Genomic DNA, 22099 nt, shown 5'->3' on the forward strand with positions numbered 1-22099 from the left:
GAGAGAAGGAATTTGGAGGAGGAAAGTTGGCAGGATAGAAGAGTTTGGCAGTTGGGATGTGCCTTTATAACTGTGAGCACTTGCCTAGAAAAAGAAGATTGTTGTCTTTATGTATTGCTCACAGACATTGGGAATATTGTATAAAAACTCCTAGTAAAGGTGACCTGACCAACTCTACTTAATCAGCGGCTGTTTCAGCTTTGACTCATCATTTGAAGTGAAGATTCATTCAGCAAGCCTTTTCTTCAGATTTGGGAAAATGAAGTAATCGCTGGGAGTCAAATCCAGTGCAAGTGGAAGTACTTCAAAGCGTAAATCATGGAGTTCTACAGCAAAAATTTAAGATGTGTGTGCAAGAGCATTAACATGATAAAAGAGCATTTTCTTTTTGGCAAAAAATATACATTTAGCCTGAATATTACCTTTCAGTCAATCCAGTAGTGAAGCTTAAAAGCTTAATGCTCCCCAGTCATCAGGTGTAAAAAGGCATAGTAGTATGTAAGCAACTGCACCATAAGAATCCCAAACAGAAACTATAGCAATGTCTTTTCCTGTAGATGGAACTATCTTCACTTTCATTTCTTCTTGACCACTATTTAGACTGATGTTTGGTCTGTCGTGTAATGGTGATCTACATTTTATCTACTATTATAAAATGTTGAAAAAACTCAGTGGCATCACTTTTAAATAAGTATAAACACCCTTGTGAAATGTTCAGTCAAATATATATTTGAAATGATGTTCCACCACATTTAAATTCAGCAGTCATTACCATTGAAAATGAAGCGAAAAATTCTTTAAAATGGAATCTAACTTTGTACATACATCAGAGCTAAACCTTTTAAAATAAAGTACTTTGTAATGGCTAGAAGTTCACTTTTTTCCATTCAGAAGAATTCAAAACTTGTTTGTTTATTCAATCTCCTCCCCAAACAAGGAAGTAAACACACACATCTGAAACTTTGCACTAAGCCTTCTAAAGGCTTACCCTTATTACTTAACTAATATCATAATCATTTGGTTGTATTTCACCATCTCTCTGCCAGGCTGAGAACTTTCTGAATGGCCCTGCTATACTACATTTCTTCCCACTTAATTAAACTTGGCGGGCTGCCTGCAAATGCATTGGAAAGACATGCATGTGTATATGCATATACATACACAGTTATACACAATATTTACTATAATAGTAAGCATATTTCAGTATATTGCAAAAAAATATATATATTTTTTTGTTTTGTGTTTAAATTGCTTGCTAATGAGAGTGGTTTCTACACAGCTCAACATATCCTCTCATCATCACTTTAAAATGATAATTCTAATTAAATTACAATGAAGTAAAAGGAGTGGCCCTGTAATATAAACATTTTTCATAAGTTTAATTAATTATTCCTTTACAATTGAATGAATAAAGCATAATTATAATTTGAAATGATTTATCTTTTATAGGTATTGAAGAAGAATGTATTGACATGTGGAAATCATTACTTAAAGGACCACTTTTAAAAATATTACAAAGTACATTGCCATTAGCTGCTGTTGCTTGTGATTGTTTAGCAAATATCGGACCAAATATTTACCAGTTATTACCAGTAGGTTACCATTATTAATTTTTTAATATTGAACTCAGTTGAGTTTTATTTAATTGAGGTGTATTTTAATAGAATTATACTTCCCTTTTTATGGTAATCCGTAATGATTGTTGTATACACAGTACCATGGCAATTGATAGACTAAGCAGATTGTGGAAATGTGCTCATGTGGCTTTTTTTAAAAAACATTTTACAAATCTTGCTTTATTATTATGAAAAATGCAATTTCTCGGAAAAGTAACAAAGTATTATTATACATCTTCATCTCAACATAAATTTTCCCTTATAATTTTCTGCAGTTATAATTTGAAGCCAATGTTATTACTGTTAATGAATTTTCCATTAGATATTTGTAATCATTCAATAAGTAACAATAAAAACTCTATCTTAAATTGAAACAGAGTATTTCCTTCCTGAGGCCCTGTTTATTGATTGTATATATTCAGTAAATCCATTAAATTCTACCCTCAAATTTAATTATAAAATGGGCCGTGACTTCATTCCAATCTTTAATAGGATCTTGTTTGCTTTAAATATTACTTCTTTTCCTTTTGTTAAATAGTTATTTTCTTTTGACATTTCAATTTTTGCCTCCCTAATTTTGATTATTTATAAAGCTGTGACAGTGATTTATTATAAGATCTATGCAGTTTTGTTTCCGTGTTATCTTTTTGTCTTTTATATATAATAAAAAAACATATTTTACTTAAAAATATTATCTTTATTAATCTCTTTGTATTATCACCTGAGGAAGCTTTTTTTCCTGTTTAGCCTCGGGAATCATAGTCAGGTATTACTTCAGAGGATGAATGAGGATGATATGTATGAGTTTAAGTGAAGTGTAGTCTTGTACAGTCTCAGGTCTCATTTCTGAGATGTGTGGTTAATTGAAACCCAACCACCATAGAACACCGGTATTCACGATCTAGTATTCAAATTGGTATAAAAGTAACTGCCTTTACTAGGATTTGAACATTGGAACTCTCGACTTCAAAATCAGCTGATTTGTGAAGACACGTTTACCACTCGACCAACCCGATGGGTTGCCTGAGGAAGCTTAGAGAATTCTAAGTGAAAAATAGTGGATTTAATTTATAAGTTTGTATAGTTGATTGGTTAACCCAAGAGATTAATAAAGGTAATATTTTTAAGTAAAATATGCCTTATTATATTCTATCCAGTCAAGAAGAAAATAAACTTAATTACATTTAAGTTAATATTCATATATATATTTGAGATAATTATTTTAAGAATCATACTCCTCTGTACTATATAAAAATATATTTATTTTATTAGATCAACCAAAGTATAGAATAAATAAAGTAGGATGATGACGTACCTTATTCCACTATATATGCAGGAACACTTTCACGATTTACTTGCATTATTTAAAAATATCAAAAATTAATTAAAATTGAATTGTAAAAATTTTTACGTAAGTAAAAATACGACATCAAGGCATAAAATCAAAATAAAGTTAAAAATTAAAAATCAAAAGTTAAAATTAAAATAAAAATAATTTAAGGAAAGCAATTATGCATGTTGTCCATTTAACTGAACTTACTCTACTATACTGATTGAAATATATTAAATTATACATCACTATCAAAATAAATGGTGGTGCCATCTACTGCAGCTTTCAAAATACTGTCATCCTTAAACCCTGTTTGAAGGTTGATCGTATTAAATTTATTTTTATGTTGATATATATAGTATGTTTCTAAAATGTCTAATCCCTTACTATTTGTATTCGTATTATATTTTTTAATTTCCAGTATTTTTACATTTGTCCTAATATCAGATATTGTATGTTTATTCTTAATCAGATGATTAGATACATTAGATAAACCCAGTTTACCTTTTTTTATAATTTCTAAAATGTTCCAAGAATCTAGCCTTAAAGGATCTAGTGGTCTTTCCTGTATAAATATGGTCACAATCATTACATTCAACTCAGGTTGAAATGCCACTCAGGTTATATAAATCAGATGAATTATGTGTATTACTTATTAGGTGTTTTATATTGTATGGTTATTTGTCTGGTATGCGAGTTTAAATTTATTATTATCATAAACCTTTTTAATATTTTCAACAATTTTATCACTATATACATATTTTAAATATACATTGTCAACTTTTTTGTGTGCTGTTTAATGTTATTAAATGTGTATTATTTTTACTTTTTTACATTTGTTTATTATATTTATTATCTACTAAAGAATTATCATAACCATTATGTTATTTTTTATTTAATATGGCAGTTTGTTTTATAATACCTATTTCTTTGTTTAGTTTATTTTTATTTTCATTATACTTTGTGTGATTTGAAGATCTGTGTATATTAGTAGTTTTGTTAGATGTGGGTTTCCTATATACGGAATGTACACATTGATTATTTTTATTATTAATTTCAATATTAACATCTAAATTTATTTTTTATTAGTATCGAATTCAATGGTAAATTTCATTCCACTATAGTAGGAATTTAATTTGTTGAAAATGCTCATTACATATAACTGGATTATAGTCAACAAAATTATCATCAACATATCTGGTCCATAATAAAATATCATGCATATGAGTTATCTTGTAAACAACTTTACTTTCAAACTCCTGTAAATAAACCTTAGATAAAATGGATGACAAAGGAAAACCTATCTGTTTTTAAATCTTTTAATTTATTTACTAATTATTTTTTATATTATATTTTACCTAAATTTATTTGTTTCTAAGTATTTTATCAATTATTTTAGAGACAATGTAAGAAGGACCAGTTTTGAAGTTAATGAAAGGAGCAGTTTGTGTATTTTTGGTAGTCCTATTAATATAGGTGCGCTTGGTTCGTAAGGGTACAACCTAGTGTGATATGTTAAATTATTTTTATAACTGAAAATGTTGCGGTATTTTATTATTAAACTTTTAGTAATTCTTGGAAATGTTTTAGTAGGGTCCTTTATTACCTTGAAATCATTCTCCATTATATATTGTTCCATCAAATTTTAATATATCAGAATACATGATGACCAGCATGTTAGTTTTATCTGATTTCAGAATATTATTTTATTTATTTTTTTTTTTAGTTATTTTATTTATTTATATTTAGTTGTAAATTATTTTTTTATTATAATTAATAAAAGGTTTTTAATTTATATTTCCTCGTTCTATATCATAAATTTTATTACTAATGCTATTACATAAAATTTCTTTATTAGGATTTTCTCTATTTTTATTTATTTTGGAATCTACCACAATATTCATAACAATATCATTCTTATCATCCTTTGTTAGATAAAACTTATACGCATTAGCTACAATAAACTGTTCATCATTATCAAGGACCATATTTGTTAAATTATCAAATCAGGAAATGAACCGAATTTGCATGCATATTGTCTAGTTACAAATTATCATAAACGTTATCACCCAATGAATTTTCCTGTAATGTGAAATAACCCAAGCCTTTATTATTATTATTATTATTATATTAAAATTATAATTATGGTTATCATTACTCTTATAATTATTAATTTTTATTAAATTACCAATTTTATTATATTTATTGTTAAGCTTCTACTGATTCATATAACTTATACAATTTATGTGGAATTTATAAAATTAAATGTAATGATTGTGATCATATATATAGGTTGAACTAATAGATCTTTTAAGCCGATTTCTTGAGCATTTTAGACACTATAAAAATAAAAGTTGGGTTTCTCTAACATTGCTGACCACTTCATTAATAATAAACATTCTATTTTTAATATTGAATCTAATTTGGAAATATTAGAAATTAAAAAAAGGGGATATAAAAAATAATAAAAATCTTAGACATTTTGGAAAAATATTATTTTTATAAATACAACTTGATCAACTTGCAGAGTATGAGAATGACACACTTATAAGGGCGACAATAGATGGCAGCACATTTTCAGATAAAGATAATCATAATACATCAATTTTAATTACTCATGCAGTACTATAATATTTGCTGGCCAAACAAGAAGTATATTTTGTTTTTATCATATTTAATTTTATTTTATCATAATTGACATCATATTTTTATGTGTAACTTTTAATTTCAATAATTTAAATTAATATTAATTTTATCATTTTTTAAATATTATATATATATATATATATATATTAAATTTGAAAATTTTTAATTTTATATAATAAATATATATTTTAATTATCATTTTGAGTTTAATATTTAATTAGGTAGTAAACATTTTATAAAGAAGAATTATAACTGATGATGTGAATTGCCACAAAAGTACTATTGTAGACATTATGAAAAAGTAAGTTGAATGTCATTTTACTTTATTTAATTCTGTACTTGGGTGGATCAAGTTGAGTTACATACAATAATTATTAGTACAGAGGTGATATGGGTCTTGAAAAGATGGATTTTAGGGGGAAAATATATATATATATATATATATATATATATATATATATATATATACACAGCTTTTTTTTAATAGTAATTTTGAATTATATTTGTATAGGGTGATGTACAGATTCTTATAATTACCTTACTGTTTGGATGCAGTCAACATGAAGAGTCATCAGTAAGAGCATCTGCCATTCGCGCTATAGGCATGTTTCTTTCCTTTCCATGTTTAATGGAGGTAATTTTTATCATATTAATTGCATTATTTATTTTATTTATTTATTATTGCTTGCATATGTAATATTTACTTAGAAGGGGAGGCAGTCAGTTACAACAGAGTTTATTGATGTTCTGCAGCAACATGATAGAAGAGGTTCCCTCCTTTAAATCCAGAATGGCAGCTTTCAACCTCAATAGCAGCAGAAGCTGAATGGTGAGAGTTACATTCTCATAATCAAGAAGTCTTAGGTTCAAGACCCCCCTCCTATCTGTTTTATTAAATTTTCTTTTTTTCTTTTTCTGAGCAAATAATGCTTCCACTTTATCTGGACACGATATATATGTTTTGTAATAAATAAAGAATCACATTATTTATCTCAATTAAAATAATAAAATTACCATCTGCTTTACAGCAAATGGCATGAATAGCTGAAACACACTGCAGTAATTCAAATACTTGAATATAAACTGACAGCCCTAAGAAATCATAAAACATAAGATAACATTTCATTATCCCCTAGAATAGTAGTATTAAAAAATGTTAATGTGTTACCAAATTAAACATCTAAGAATTTTTAAAGAATAAATAGAGATGTTCTGGTTAAGAGATAAAATTTCTTTTCAGCTTGTAACATTTGAAAGAAAAATTAATTTTGATAATCTCTTGTTCCTGTATCCTATAATCGTGTTTGAAAATGTATTATCTTGTTTTGTGCTATCATTTAATAATTTCTTACCCTTAATTATTTAATTTCTTCACCTCTTCTCATAATATGTTCCAATATAAACTTTATTTAACAACATGATTTTTAGTGCTTTTTATTTCATAGTATCCCTGTACATTTGGATTCTGTATCCCCAGTATCAGTTGTGTGTATTAAAATATCCTAAAAGTATTAAAAGGTTTATTTTTAAAAAAAAAGTATGTGTATGATTCAATGAACTCCTGATTCTTCTTATCTATCCTTCCTTTGCCTTGAAGCATCAGACATCTTTAAACTTTGAAATTCATTTTTATTTGGTGTTATTGTATTTTTACATCTCTATTTCACATTCAGATTAGTATTCCCATTTTCAGACTGTATTTTTCTGAATCTTCTACAACTTCTCTTCATGTCGATTATTAACCCTTTAATGGAGTAACCTGGGACAGGGATTGCCTCTGTGTAGTCTTCTAAACTCACTTTATTTTGAATTTTCTTCCAAACAATTTTTTATTTCACAGCTTACAGTACTTCATTGCTAATACCTGATATGTTAGTCATTATAGAATTGTTGGGATGTAAGTGTGCTGGAGACAAGTCAGTTGCAGAAAACTGAAGAACAAGCCTTCAGTAGTACTAAACACAAATCTGTTCACTGACCCAGTTTCCTGCCAGAGTCAGATAGCCAACCTTCCACCAAGTTACTTTAACAAATGCGCCTCTTGCAGGTTTAGTGTTGCTAGTGAGAGAGGTGCTAGGTGAATTCTTTTGATTGGATTCATGTATTGTATGATGCAGCTTTTAGCCCTCATTACTTATAAGGATTCTTTCTTTTAAACGTATTCTCACTGGTAATTACAGCAGTTACCAGTTATAAATATGAAGTAATACATCTTAATTTTATGTAATTTTTTTAATTATTATTTTAATAAACTCACCGTTCTGTTCTTCAGTGTTTTTTTTTTCATGTATACTCATAAAAATTTCTATAAAATTGAACTTCATATATGAATTAATGATTTATTGCTTAGTTTTTATTACCCAGTAATTAATTTACAAAATTTAGTATTCTAACTTATTGGATAATTTATTAGGAATTATTTTTCAATTAGTATACCTTCATGTTAATAATATTGTATTCTGCATTAGTTTCAATTAAACTTATTATGTAACTAATCTATATAAGGAAAAATAATATATACAACTTCTAATAATCACACTTTTAGTGATCTGTAGTGTATTTGGATGTAATACTCATAGAAATAGGGAACTGTTGTATTTTAGTTTACTAATATAGAGCATAAGTCTTTATTACTTTATTTTTGTATTTTTTTTTTTAAATTTATTTTTAGATATTGTGTTATATGTTTTAGGAAGAACAGTTTGTATTTGATGTAAGTGAAACAGTCATAAATGTAATTAAAGATCCAGTTACTACAGTTAGAGTAAAGGCAGCCTGGACACTTGGCAACTTAACTCATTGTTTACTGAACTCGCCGTAAGTAATGATTCTTTTTACTTTTATTTCACAAGAAAAGCTATATTTTATCTCTCAGTAATTGATTTGATGTGATTTTCTTTATTAATTACTTAAAGTTCTGTAATGACTAAAATTCACTTCAGATAAAATAACTATTAACAAAAATTTAATTGTTTGAAATAAACAGAATTAAAAAGAACAATGTTGTGACACATTTTATAAAATGAATATGTAACTACTTTGTTCTATTTTCTTGTAAATTCTCTAAAATATACTGACAATCTAGTTTTGTAATACATACTCTAGGATCAAACAGAACGAATATAAATGAAAATGTTTCTTAAAATCAGATAAATGTCTTTTGTATAAAAAAGTCTTTAATACTGTTTGGATACCAAACCCAGTAAAAGGTTATTCAAGAATGTTTTTGAGCAATAATAAGTTTTCATTTGATTTGACTGATTTCCCTTCGCAGTTTATTAAAAAATTTGTTTGCCTTATAATATGGACCATTTCTATAAAATGATAAATTATGCAGATAAAAATAGTTTTCTATTTTTTTAGTCTGCATAAAATTTAGTGTTGTTCTTTTTTTTATTACAAATATATAATCATAAATTGCTGGAATTTGTAATTAATTGTATTTAAAATGAGATAGCATGATTGAAATAGAACACCTTACATTCTCTTCTGAAGAGAAAGAATATTAATTTTGAAGAATTCCTTGTAAAAATAATCCTGCAGCTCATAAGGAAAAGGAGATGACCATTACAAACTATTAGAACTGTTTTCAAAGAGGCTACCGTCTAATTTATTATTTGATCTAAATATTAACTACTTCAAAGCCACAATTATATGTATCACAGTTGTATACATTTTCAGCTTTTGAACCTGATTTAATTTTAAAATTAATTTCTTTTTTTCTCATAAACTTAGCTTTATAACAACAGTTAAGGATTTGGCAATTGCAGTAAACACTCAAATCATTCAATAGTTTTGTTAATACATTCGGTTAATTGTTTCCCTAAATTATCAAGGTTTCATTCTTTCAATCAGTTTTGTCAATAAATTGATCTATTTTAAGAAAATAGTTTGCACAAATCAGACTCAACAAGGTGCCAAGAATCTATGTGCAACCAATTCCACAAGATACAAACTTCCATCAGAAAAATATCTGTTACCATATAGTATGTCTATCAGTCATTACATCACTCATGACAAATTCCGACCTCAACCAGCATTGTTTAGTACAACAAATATCATACCAAACTAACTTGATGAGGAGTCTGTCATGTCTTACACAATCGAACACATTTGATATGTCTCAGAAAAACAAAACAGCAAGATCCTATGACCTATCTAGGTTAGTCAGAATCTCTGAAATTAAAGAATAGACATCATCAACTGTTGTACCTCTAAGACACTCATGATTTTCCCAGAACAAAATATTATTACTTCCCTAAAAGTAATAATCACACTTTAGGGGGTTTAAATTTTGTGTTATGAATAACAAATTAAACTAAAAGTCTATTTGCTTTACAACAAAACTAGGATTGAGCCAAGAATTTATCTTTTAAACTTTTTAATATTTTCTTCAGTTAAAAAGAGAGTTTGAACGATTGCCTACAGACATTACCCACATTAATTAGCTGTGACTCAACAGATGAAGAATACACTATTGTGTTGTTTTAAGATACATTAATAAAGTGTAATTAATTGCAGTGATTCAGCTAAGGTCAAATTGTTACTTGTTAGGAAAAACTTCTAAGCTAATAATCCAAAAAAGTGTGCCAGTCAAAGTGCTTTTTAAACCAAATTTTCTGTATTTGTTGATGTGTTCACAATATAAAATTTAATATATGTGGGAAGATGGATTTTATGCCTCATACTGCTAATGAATACTCATCATTGTTTGATTATCTGTTCTGATCCCTGTTGTTTGCACCAAGACCATCTAATAATAATGAAGTGAACTTTATTTTTACTGAAAAATAAAAATATACATTAAACTAGTAATTATAAAACCGAAAATGTTAAATAACGTATAATATATTTTTTTTCTTTAAATTTTCAGTTCAACCATACCCAAGACAGTTTAAAAAATCATTATTTTTATGACCTAGTACATGCTTTTAAATATATAACAAAAAGCCTGAAACTTGCTGGGGTTAGTATATAAAAATTGAGTAGAATTTATAAACTTACTCCAATTTTGTAATTTAAACAAAATTACAATTGTAATTGAGTACACCAATTGAAAAGCATACAAAAGAAAAAAAATTACAGAAACATTCTGCTTTTAAAGGGTGCAAAACACTTAATTACCTGTAGTTCAATTATTAAAAGTTGCATAATTAATACAATTTTATAAAAATAAATAATCATATAATTAAGATATTCTCTCCTATTACATTAGTGTTACAGGGTGTCCCATTTAAACACAACCCACCAATCAGCCTTCTGTAATATTTGAATTGACTGTCCAACTCCCCTACATTGCTGGAATGAACTCATCCAATAAATGAACATTGCACGAACACAGTAGACTGCTACTGAGAGCCACATCAAAGCAATCATATAAAGCTCAGTGCATTGTTAGAAAGATGTTATTTTCACAAGATGAACATGTTTTTATTCTTCTTAGCACACGATCAGTGGTTACAGTGCAAGAATCTTTTTGCCATAAGTACCGTGATAAACCAGCACCTAACAAGACATCAGTTTTGAGGCTAAATTTAGAGAGACATGTTCTGTTAATGACAAGGAAAATGAAAGATCAGTGACAATGTTGAATGCAAACACAGTCGCTGAAATCAAAGATCAATTAACTGCCTCGTCAAAACATTATTAGATGCTTATCAGCTGAAACTAATTCGCCCCGTGTAACAAAAAAATTAAACTTACAACCATACTGAATTAAAACAGTTAATCAACTTCTTGATCCAGAAAAAGAAAAACAGTTAGAAAATTGTAATTGGTTATGTCGATTCATACATGAGGGTATTCATGTTATGGACTTTATTTTTTTTAACAGAAAAGGCGTGGTTTCATCTGCATGGCCATGTAAACAGCCATAACAGTTGGATTTGGAATGCTGAAAATCCCCATGTGTATCATGAGAAGCAATTGCACCCGCAGAAGATGGGAGTATGGTGTGCAATATCACAGAAAAAAATTATTGGTCCTCTTTTCTTCGCGTATGTCTTTACTGCAAAACAATATCAGAATATTTTATTACAATTTATTGCACTTTTGGAGGATGAAGGTTGATATTGCTGGTTCCAACATGACTGTGCAGCATCACACTAAGCGCATTCAACTTATGATTTTGTTAATGAATTCTTTGGTGATTGCATTATTGGTCATGGCTTATGACCACCAAGATCTCCAGATTTGACTGCACCAGATTTTTTTTCTTTGGGGTACCTCAAAGAAAAAGCGTACAGCAGCAAACCACAAACACTTGAAGAACTGAAGGTCAGTATAGAACAAGCTGTTTTACATATCAACCCACAAACTCTGAAAACAGTTGCAAGAAACGCAGTGAAAAGAGTGGAAACGTGTGTTCATGAATATGGTGGCCACTTCCAGCATTTACTCTAGAATTTAAGGTATTGGAAAGTTTAGAAATAAAATATTTTATTTAATTACAACAAATTCCTTTTTTATATAAATATACTTACTGATATTGATGGGTTGCATTTTATATGATACACCTTTATTAGAGCCCACAAACACAGATAAGTGAGAGAACCATAACAGTGAGTCCACAAAATCAGAGAGCTTGTTCAGGCACCATATAATTTACCTGTTGATAAATAAAAATCTGAAGTAAGGGTAATAATTATTATTAATAACATTATTAGTTTTCAAATTGATCCATTTTATGTATATTTAAAAACAATTTTTTTATGTTCAAGTTTTACACTTCATCCATAAGGATCAATATTTTTATTTTGTACGGAAAGTTCTCTGGTGATCTTATTTTTCCACATAATAGAACAGCAAAAGTTTTGCATACTTATGTCTTCATCAGTTTTCTGATTGTTATAGCGTAGATAGGCTGTAGAGTTTAACACATTATAACATTCAAAATATTTTGCTTAAAAGTTCCAGAAAGTCATTTCAAAGATTAAGAGTAAAGAAATAATATATTGGGTTTGGGGAAATTTTCTTCTTTTTCTTCTGGTAGATGACTTCAGGAATCACATGGTAATCACTCTGGTAATATTAATTAAATCTGGCAAAACTTCCTGGTTTTGAAAGGTGATATATAGCAATGAGTATTTTTAGAAATGTTATGATTAAATTACTTTATTTATTTAGAAGGTATATTCCACCTTAAAAATTTGTGAAATGTTTTTGTGAAGTATTTTTTTAAAGTTATTACAAAAATTAGGAAAAATACAACTCAGACTGAAAAAAAATCTGATTTAAGAACATATCAGAGGTGTGGTACAAAGCTGATACATACGCTTTCATGGAAATTTTGATGTCAATGTTGCACCTTGCTCTGATCGATTGATAACTGAAAAAGTCAAAAAAAATTGAGCAACACTGGTACATTAGCAGTCTTGATGTCTGTAATGAACTAAACATTGATCGTAAAACAATTTTAAGCCATTTGAAGAAGACTGAATACATAAAAAAAACTTTATATTTGGGTCTCACATTATTTAACAATAAAAGATTTAGTGGATCAAATTTCCATCCGAAAATCATTCCTAAAATGAAATAAAATGGACCATTTTTGAAATGGCTCATTATGAAAAATGAATCACGTATTACAATAATAATTGGAAAAAATTATAATTCAGCCACACTGAAGCTACATAAACAGTTGCAAAGTCAGGATGGATACCAAGAAAAGAAATGCTGTATATGTGGTGGAATTTGAAAGGAATTGTTTACTATGTGCTGCTAACAGTTTGTCAGATGATTGATTTTAATCTCTACTGTCAACAACTGGAATGATTATGCCAAGCAATCAAGATAAAACAACTAGAATTGATCAGGAAAGGTATTGTCATCTTCATCACAACAACGCCCGGCCCCATGCATGTTTGGTGACATATCAGAATTTGAGAGAGCTTGGATGGCAAGATTTGGTGCATCCACCACATAGTGCTGACTTTGCACAGTCTCAGTCTGTACACAGCTCTCTTAATGGTATAAAGTTTGTTTCAAAAGGGGCCTGTGAAAATCATTTAGTATAATTTTTGTCCAGAAAATACAGAAGTTCTACAGCAACGGAATTAAGATTCTGCCTCAAAAAGTGGTCAGTCAAAACACTTATTTATTTTAATAAACTTCATTTGAAATGTAAAGAATGTTTTACTTCTGCATTTAAATACAAAGAAATATTTTCCCCCTGCCCAATATATTTTGCATTCCAGAGAGCTTTATAAGTCATACTCAGTCTCTTTACACTGTTCATTCCTCTGTTCTCCTTTAATTATTTTTATCTCCAAGATGCAGGTTTATCTCCTTTAAATTTCTTGTGAACTGCTCCTTTTTGTTTTCATGCTGGCTGAAGTTTTTTTAGAACTATCCAAATTTTAATCCTCTCCCAGTCATTATTTCAGTTATCTATTCGGTGGTAACTTACCGTATTAATTTGAAGAAACATCAATTTTAGGTTGACTCACTCACATAATGTTTATTTTATTAATATCCATCCTACAGCAATAACGTTTGGTCTATAGTTAAAAAGCGTACCATTAATTAATGTAAAAAACTAAGAAAAAATTCAACTATTAATTGGGACACTTCTATGCCTCTCTCTTGATGATACTCAAGGAAATATCCAACTGTACATAATGGAAGATTGCACTGTTTAGACTTGATTGAAGACCATAAACTCATAACATCATAAATTCCGATGTATATTTCTATCCCAATAAAGGTTTTCATTTCAACAGGTGAAATGAAGGCCTTCATTTCAGCAGACTCCCAGATCAATGTTATTTTTGGTTTGCTGTACATAGTATAAGCAAACCATATTGAGTATGACAATAGTGACTATTGTCACTATATTGTGTGTTGTGTGATAATAGTGAGTGTGGCAATCAATCATATTGAAAAACTCATCACCACCTATAAGCATTAAAAATCTCTCATTAGAACCTTGTGGTAAATCATGATTAGGGCCATAGTCATGCACAAATAAATTAGGTTTGTAAAATTATTTGGATTTACCCAGTCAACAGCTTGACATAACCTGTTATCACCTCCGGGGTCCCATCATCTAAATTTTCTCATTGCTATAATCACTGTCGTCAGAAAAATTACTAAAACTAACAGAAGAATCACTATCTTTTAAAACACTAAATCTTTAATATCACTGCCAGAAACACGATTGGCACTCGTAGAAGCAATTTTCACATAAAATGTAAATCAACAACAAAGTTTGAAAACAAAACACAGCTGTTCACATCTAAATCAGACAGTTAAAAACTTTGTACTGTGTAAAAAAATTAAAAACAACAGTTCTGTGAATAGTATTATAAAGTTTAGTTCATAAAAATAAATTAGATAGCATCAACAGGCCCATGTAATTGATGTGCGACTTTATGCATTTTGAGCAAGATTTTGGTACAGGATGCCGTGCGCTTCCATACATCACGACCGGGAGATGGTTAAATGTGAAATAAAGTAGAAAAAATTAAATCTGACAAAAATGCACTGAAAAATAGTACATTTTCAGTTTAACTGTATTTTTAAAACAGTGCCAAATAAAGGGGGTAATTATATTATTAATTTGTCACTGCTTTCAAAGTAAAAATTTATAATACATTTGAATTATTATTAGTTTATTAAAATATTACTTTTATTTTTTTATACTATTTATTTTACATCTATCCCTTACCACTTCATTTATAAGTTATCAGTTACTAAACAGTAATAACATTAATAGTTTTATTAGGAATTTTAAAATTAAATAGTTAACTTATATTTACAAATTATACATATTTGATTATAGATCTGCAGAACTTCATTATGAGGTATCATTGGAGGTGTTATTTGAAGCAACCCTTACTGCAGTACAAGATACTGAAAATGTAAGTTCCAAATTTTATTAAAGCATACAATATTCTAATCAAAATATTTATTTGCTTTTATGTATATATATATATATATATATATACTGTGTATGTACCTATTATTTAATAGTTGCTAATGCTGTAATAAGCTCCTATTATTTTATTTTCTTATGTAATTTATTTATTTACTGATCATTACAAGGTTGTAGCATAAAATAGGTAGTCTAAAAATTAAGCCTTTTGCACATGAAATAGCATTAGCATATTCTGGCAAAAGTTGAAGAAAACCAGCATGTAAGCAAGCAGTCATGACATCACCAATGTCCTAAACATCCGTCACCAATCATGTTGCTGAAAACTGGCTACAAAAAGAAGCTCAATGTTTAGGTGCCACATGATCTAACTCAGAAAAATTTACTCAGTTGAATTTGTCTGCAAAATTCTGCTGAAATGTAATGTAATTGAGCCATTCTGAAATGGCTGATCACAAGTGATTAAAAGTGGATAACCTACAACAATAATGAGTGAAAAAGATCATGGTCAAAACAAGAAGCTCCAAACTCTGTGGAAAAACCCACACTGACACCAGGCAGATTATGCTGTGCATATAGTGGGATTGGAAGAGCATTATACATCATGAGCTGCTGCCGCCACATTGAACTATACACTCAGGCCTGTACTTTCGATAATTAGCATAATTGCACCTAACGGTTCAAAAGAAACAGCCTGAACTGGTTAACAGAAAGTATATTGTATACCGTGCTGACAATAAGAAATTGAGAACTTGACTACAAGGTTTAATGTATTCACTGTTAATGGTGTTGTTAGTTTCCAAATTGGCCTGTGAAAACCACATGTCACAGTATTTTGACCAGAAACCACAGGAGTTCTATAACGACAGGATTATGGTGTTGCCAGAAAAACGGCCGAAGGTCATTGAAGAAAATGGTGCATACATGATCTCATAATGTTATATTCCAATAAAAATAAATGTATTCTCAGTTTTGGTCTCCAAAGGCTCAATACTTTTTAGATAACTAATATAATCACATAAATCATTACACAGCTACACATTGAACCCCACCGAGATGCTTAAGCATCTGTATTCATTCACTCATTCATAGTGTTCTGTCATTAGGACAGCTCCTGTTATGCTGCCGCTCTACACCTTTCCTTTGTTAACCTCTTTGTTTCAGCTTATTTTCTCTTTTCCATAATTCCATCCATCACTTGAGATCTTTCTTTCCTTCCATTCACCAACCCTTCTATTGCATCCACTTATAGCACCTGCTTCTCATACAATATTCTAGCAATTTCCTTTTCCTATATTTTATCACATTTAGCATTTTCCTGTTCTTGCTGATATTCCTTAACATCTCATCATTTGTTACATGGTCTCGCCATCTGACATTTATCATTCTGTGCCACACCCACATCTTAAAAGCTGCAATTTATTTTCTGTTTGCCTTTCTCATCATCCACGTTTCACCTTCATAGAGCATCACACTCCAAATAAAACATTTCATTAATCTCTTAACACTAAGTTTATCTTTCCACATAGCAGTCTTGCTTACTTCTTGATATTCTTGTTGTAATTTCCTATCTTAATCTCAATTCTCTCCTCTTTTCCGCCTAATACCATACATTCTTCTTTTTGTTGATCATCATACCCTGACTTTCACAAGCTTCATTTATTTAAATCTTCAAACATTTCATTTAATTTACGTAGGCTCTCCATCAGTACCACCATCTCATCAGCTAAACATATGCATTTTATTCTTCTTCTTCCCCTGATTTTATTCATCTTTTTCCTATTCAGACAGCATTTAATTATTTCTTACAGATAAATACTAAATAGTGTTTGTGACATGCAGCATCCACTTCCAATCTCTTTTAATTGATATAAATAATGTGGTATTATCTTTGTATTTTTATTTTGCTTTTAGTATAAATTATAAGCTTTTTCCTTTTAAGATCTATTTTTACACTGCTGAGTTTTAGTTTTTAATTGTCAGTTTTTAACATTTATTTATTAGCGTCAAATATATCATGTTCAGGTGATAACATGAAAGCATTTTTTGCCCAGGAAAAAACCCTTTCAATCCCTGTCTTCCTGTCATTTCATCTCCTACCCTCACTTTTATTCTCTAATTATAGTTCACCTTATTTATTACGCACCTCTCTTTCCAGTCAGCTCTCTTCTTTTTCAAAATTAGCAGTAATTTTCCCCATTTAACTCTGTCAAACACCTTTTCTTGTTCGATGAATGCAACATTCACTGTCTGCCTTCTTTCCATGTATCTCTCTCACTTATTACTCTTAGCAGCCCTATAACTTCCCTTGTTCCAAATTTATTGTATATCCTCTTATTTAGAACCCTTAATAGTAAGTACCTTAACTGCATGTCATATTAGGCTAATCATTCTATGTTCATCAAATTTCTTTTCTTTTCTATTGGTATCATTATTATATCTCAGAAGTCCTCTGACCACTTTCCTTTTTCAAGTATTCCATTGCATAGATCTATAAGTAACAATTTTCATGCCTCTCCTAGTGTTTTGAAGAGTTCAGTTGGTATTTCATCACATCCCTCTGCTTTTTTTTTTCTCATTGTTTTAATTGCCTCATTTATTTCACTTTTTAATAAATATACTGTACTCTTTTTGATCATGAACCTTGTTCTCTTCTTTCCCTTCCATATCTATTTCTCTTCGCTTTTCTCCTAACGCATGTAAGTACGCAATGTATTCTCCTCATTAAGTGTTTCCCCATCTTTTTTGCCTCTATCAGATACATTTTCTTCCCTCATTTCTCTTTAAGAACTATTTTTGAAACTTCTTTATATATTAGCTTATATTTCCCTTCTTTTTCCAAATTTTCTATTACTGTACATTTTTCTTCAAGCCAATTTTCTTTAGCTTTCTCAGTTTCCCTTTTTTAGTTCATTATTCAACCTTCTAAATTTCCTTCTACCTTCTTCTGTTAATACATTTTTCCTCTTTCTCCTTTTATTCATCTTGTCTAACATATCATTTGTAGCCCACTCTTTTCTTATTCTGTTCCTGCTTTTAAATCCTATCGTTTCTTTTGCTGTTTCCTTTAAATTCTTCTTAATTTCCATTCAGTTACTTGTGTATTACTTGGTGTACCTCCCATTCTCATTTTTTCCAGCATAATTTTTTCCATTTCCTCTATTATAGTTTCCTGTTCCCTTAGCTTTCCAAATCATAGTAATCTCTCTCCTGCCAATCCCAGTTTTCTTGAGCCTAATGTTTGCTTCTGCCACAAATAGATAGTGATCTGAATTTACGTATATCTGCATCTGGATATTTAGCATTCTTTAAACATCTAAATCTTTGTTTTATCATAATATAATCAATTTGATATCTTTCTCTGTTCATTCATGATACCCACATCTTCTTTTATGATTTTCAAACAGGTGTTTCCCAACACTAATTCCTTCCCCATGCAGAATCTAACCAAACTTTTTCCTCTTCATTTCCAATTCCTAGACCATATTTTCCCTCCACCTTGTTTTCTATCCCTCTCAACCACATCTTTCCAATCAGTTAGTATCACTACACATGCCATCTTCTTTCCTTTCTCAATTAACTCTTCTTTCCTTTCATAACACTGTTCTACTTCCTCATCTGTGTGCTGAGTGGTTGGCATGTACACTTGACTTATTACAATATCTTCTTCCTTTATCCTCATCATCATCATTACACTTTCATCAACATTCGCAACCTTTAACACTCTTCTTACCAGTTTCTGCCCATGAAAAGTAAAACTCGAGATTCCTACTTGATATCTCTCCTTCCCTTTCCATCAAAAAAATACTAAATACTGATTTAGTTATAATACCTGATGGTATGACTTAACAGGTACAGGTTTTGGATGTAATTGTGAACAAGTTTTTTAAAGATAATCTTTAAAAAGATTGTGATTATTGGATGCAAAGCAAGTCATCAGCTAAATCCTACTGGAATAATAAAAAAATCTTCCATGAGCTTATTATGTGAGGGATTATTAAGACATGGAACTTTATAACACCAGATAGCATTAGATAAGGATTTAAAAAATGTAGCATTAGTAATACATTAAATGGAACTGAAGATGATATTCTGTGAAAGGAAGAATTGAATAAACAAAACAGCATTTTATTTTCAGATGGCAGTAATGATGAGGATGATGATAACATTAATTTAAATGTTCATTTGTTGTGAGTGAAATTTTAATGCAATAATTTTTTTCATGAAAATATAGAAAAACTGTTTAGATAAGAATTTAAAAATTTCAATCATTATTTCTTTTAAAATATTTTTTACTGAAAATCTTGTGTACAATTTTTTTTTATGATGCTACTTAGATATAAAGTTTAAGCAAGTACGCAAAATATGATAAAATAGTGTAATTAAATACTTATTAAAAAAACCAAAACAGGATGCAGATGAGAGAAAAAAGAGAGGATGTGAAGGAAATTGTTCTTACACCAGAAGATAACACAGACAAGATAAAATTAAATGAAAAATTCAAGGACAAAACCACTTACTTCATACTCACAAGAAAGAAAATCACAACACGAACATTTTTAACACCAGAAAGAGCACAGAGATTGAAACATGAAAAAGTACTGGGAGGGACCGCAAGGCCTAAACAATCCTTTAGAAAAGATTTGGATAAGTGTTCCTATGTAGTCATAAAATATAAAAAAAGAATAATAATAATACTAATACAGGATGTGTTCAACTTAAAAAGACCCCATCACTCAATACTATATTCTGTTTTGTAAAAATGTGTATATTGGCGTGAGATGGGTTAAATAATGTGGAAGATGTTAGTACGAGTTAATCTAGACTGGGGAGCAACAGTCATCAGCTAAGTCCTACTGGAATAATAAAAAAACCTTCTGTGAGCTTATTGTGTGAGTGGATTATTAAGACATGGAACTCAATAACACCAGATAGCATTAGACAAGGAACCCACATTTAGACATATTTCTTTTTCTAATAGGTTCCTACCTATTTATTGCCATCACATTTGAGTATTGCCAGTCTGTATTGAGCATTGGCTTTTGAACAAGGTTGCATAATTTTGTATTGTTATTTGTTGAAATGCGATTAAATGTTCAAGAACATGTATTCATGATGGAAACATTTAGAGATAAAATGTTGTGTGTCAACAAAAATTCAGGGAGAACTCTGAAAAGAAAGCATGTCTTAAGTGTTAAGAAATTTCATGAAACAGGTTTGATGTTAGATTAGGAACATGCCTGACACAGGTCAATTTTAATGATGCAGATCATACAAGACAGTTAAGCGTCAATTAGACTAAGCCGGGAAAAGAACATTTCACTAGAGTCAAACCACATTGCATTGAGAAAAATGCTGAAATGTTATTTGTATCAAATGCAAGTTTTCCATAAGCTAACTAATGCTGATTATGTAAAAAGGTTCACTACTGTCAGTAGTTCAAGAACTTCATTAGAGGCAACGCTGACATTTTAAATGTAGTATTTTTCACAGATGAAGCATGGTTTCATTTTGGTGGATATGATAATAGTAATTTTCTTTGGATCTCCCCTACACCCGCAAAAAATAGGCTTATGAATTGTGGTTTAAATCCTATTATGAATAATAGGACCCTTTTTTAAAAAAAAAAACTGGTTGCTGCTATTTACCAAGAAATTATCCAACAGTTCACTCTTACTGCAAGTGCATGAGCATAACTGCTGGTTGCAGTAGAACAGAATCTCTTGCCATACAGCTTGCTTGACTGTGGAGATGATATAGGATTTTTTCGGTGGAAGGATCATTTCTAAAGGATTTTGGCCACTAAGATCTCCTGAATCTGATTGGTCCAGACTTCTTTCTGTGTGGTTGCTTGAATGAAATTGTTTATTGGAGCAATCCACACATCCACACAACAAGGGGCAACTGGTAGCCGATTACTAGTGCAATCCAGGTAGTAGTAGGAAACCCTTAAGGTGTGTGAGGCGGGCGCACTTGATGGGAGGGTATGCGTGGGGTACATACCTGGACCCTGCGAAGGATAGGACAAGGAAAGGCATCTCGGTAGTCCAGAAGAGAAAGTTGGGATGTTCTGATGAGCCAGAAGGGACCCTGACGGGTGGACAAGGAAGAGTCCAAAGTCAGGAGGGTGTTCCTACGCCACAACACATGGTTGTGGCCGAGGTAACGTCTTTCAGGCGGCTACCAGTTGCCCCTTGTTGTGTTTTAAAATGGTAGTAGTAGAGAACAGCTAACAAGAGTAGCCAGGAACATGGTCAGAAAAATTAATCTTTTATTGGTGGAAAGAAGAATTTCTACAGACTTTTTTTCCTGCTAATTAAATTAAAAAAGGGGGGTCGACATACATTTGAGCAAATACAGCATTTTTTATTTCACATATGCCCTACATATATTAAATATTTAAGATCTAATCCCTTTGTTCTTTAGTATGGTGACAAAATTTTTGTACTTACAGGTCAGAGTAAATGCTATTCGTGGTTTAGGCAACATAATAAGATTAATTCAACCAGAGCATTTAGTACAACCCAAATTCAAAGCATTATTAGAAAAAGCAGTTACGTTCCTTACAAAATTTGCTGTTACTGGTGGAAATATGAAGGTAAGTAAATCTTTCTTATTAGTTATCAGTAATGA

General features: G+C 30.0%; 1 protein-coding gene across 1 annotated transcript in view; it reads left to right on the top strand.

Annotated features, from left to right (window-relative positions):
- Nucleotides 1-22099, top strand: part of LOC142324062 (HEAT repeat-containing protein 6) — a 78128-nt gene that overhangs the window by 44857 nt on the left and 11172 nt on the right. Inside the window, exons 10-14 of the mRNA XM_075364674.1 lie at nt 1450-1592; nt 6104-6226; nt 8285-8409; nt 15374-15452; nt 21921-22064. Coding sequence (XP_075220789.1) covers nt 1450-1592; nt 6104-6226; nt 8285-8409; nt 15374-15452; nt 21921-22064 — 614 coding nt within the window. The remainder of the gene's footprint in view (nt 1-1449; nt 1593-6103; nt 6227-8284; nt 8410-15373; nt 15453-21920; nt 22065-22099) is intronic.

This window comes from Lycorma delicatula, chromosome 4, assembly GCF_047948215.1.
Source record: "Lycorma delicatula isolate Av1 chromosome 4, ASM4794821v1, whole genome shotgun sequence".
NCBI classification, from domain to species: domain Eukaryota; kingdom Metazoa; phylum Arthropoda; class Insecta; order Hemiptera; family Fulgoridae; genus Lycorma; species Lycorma delicatula.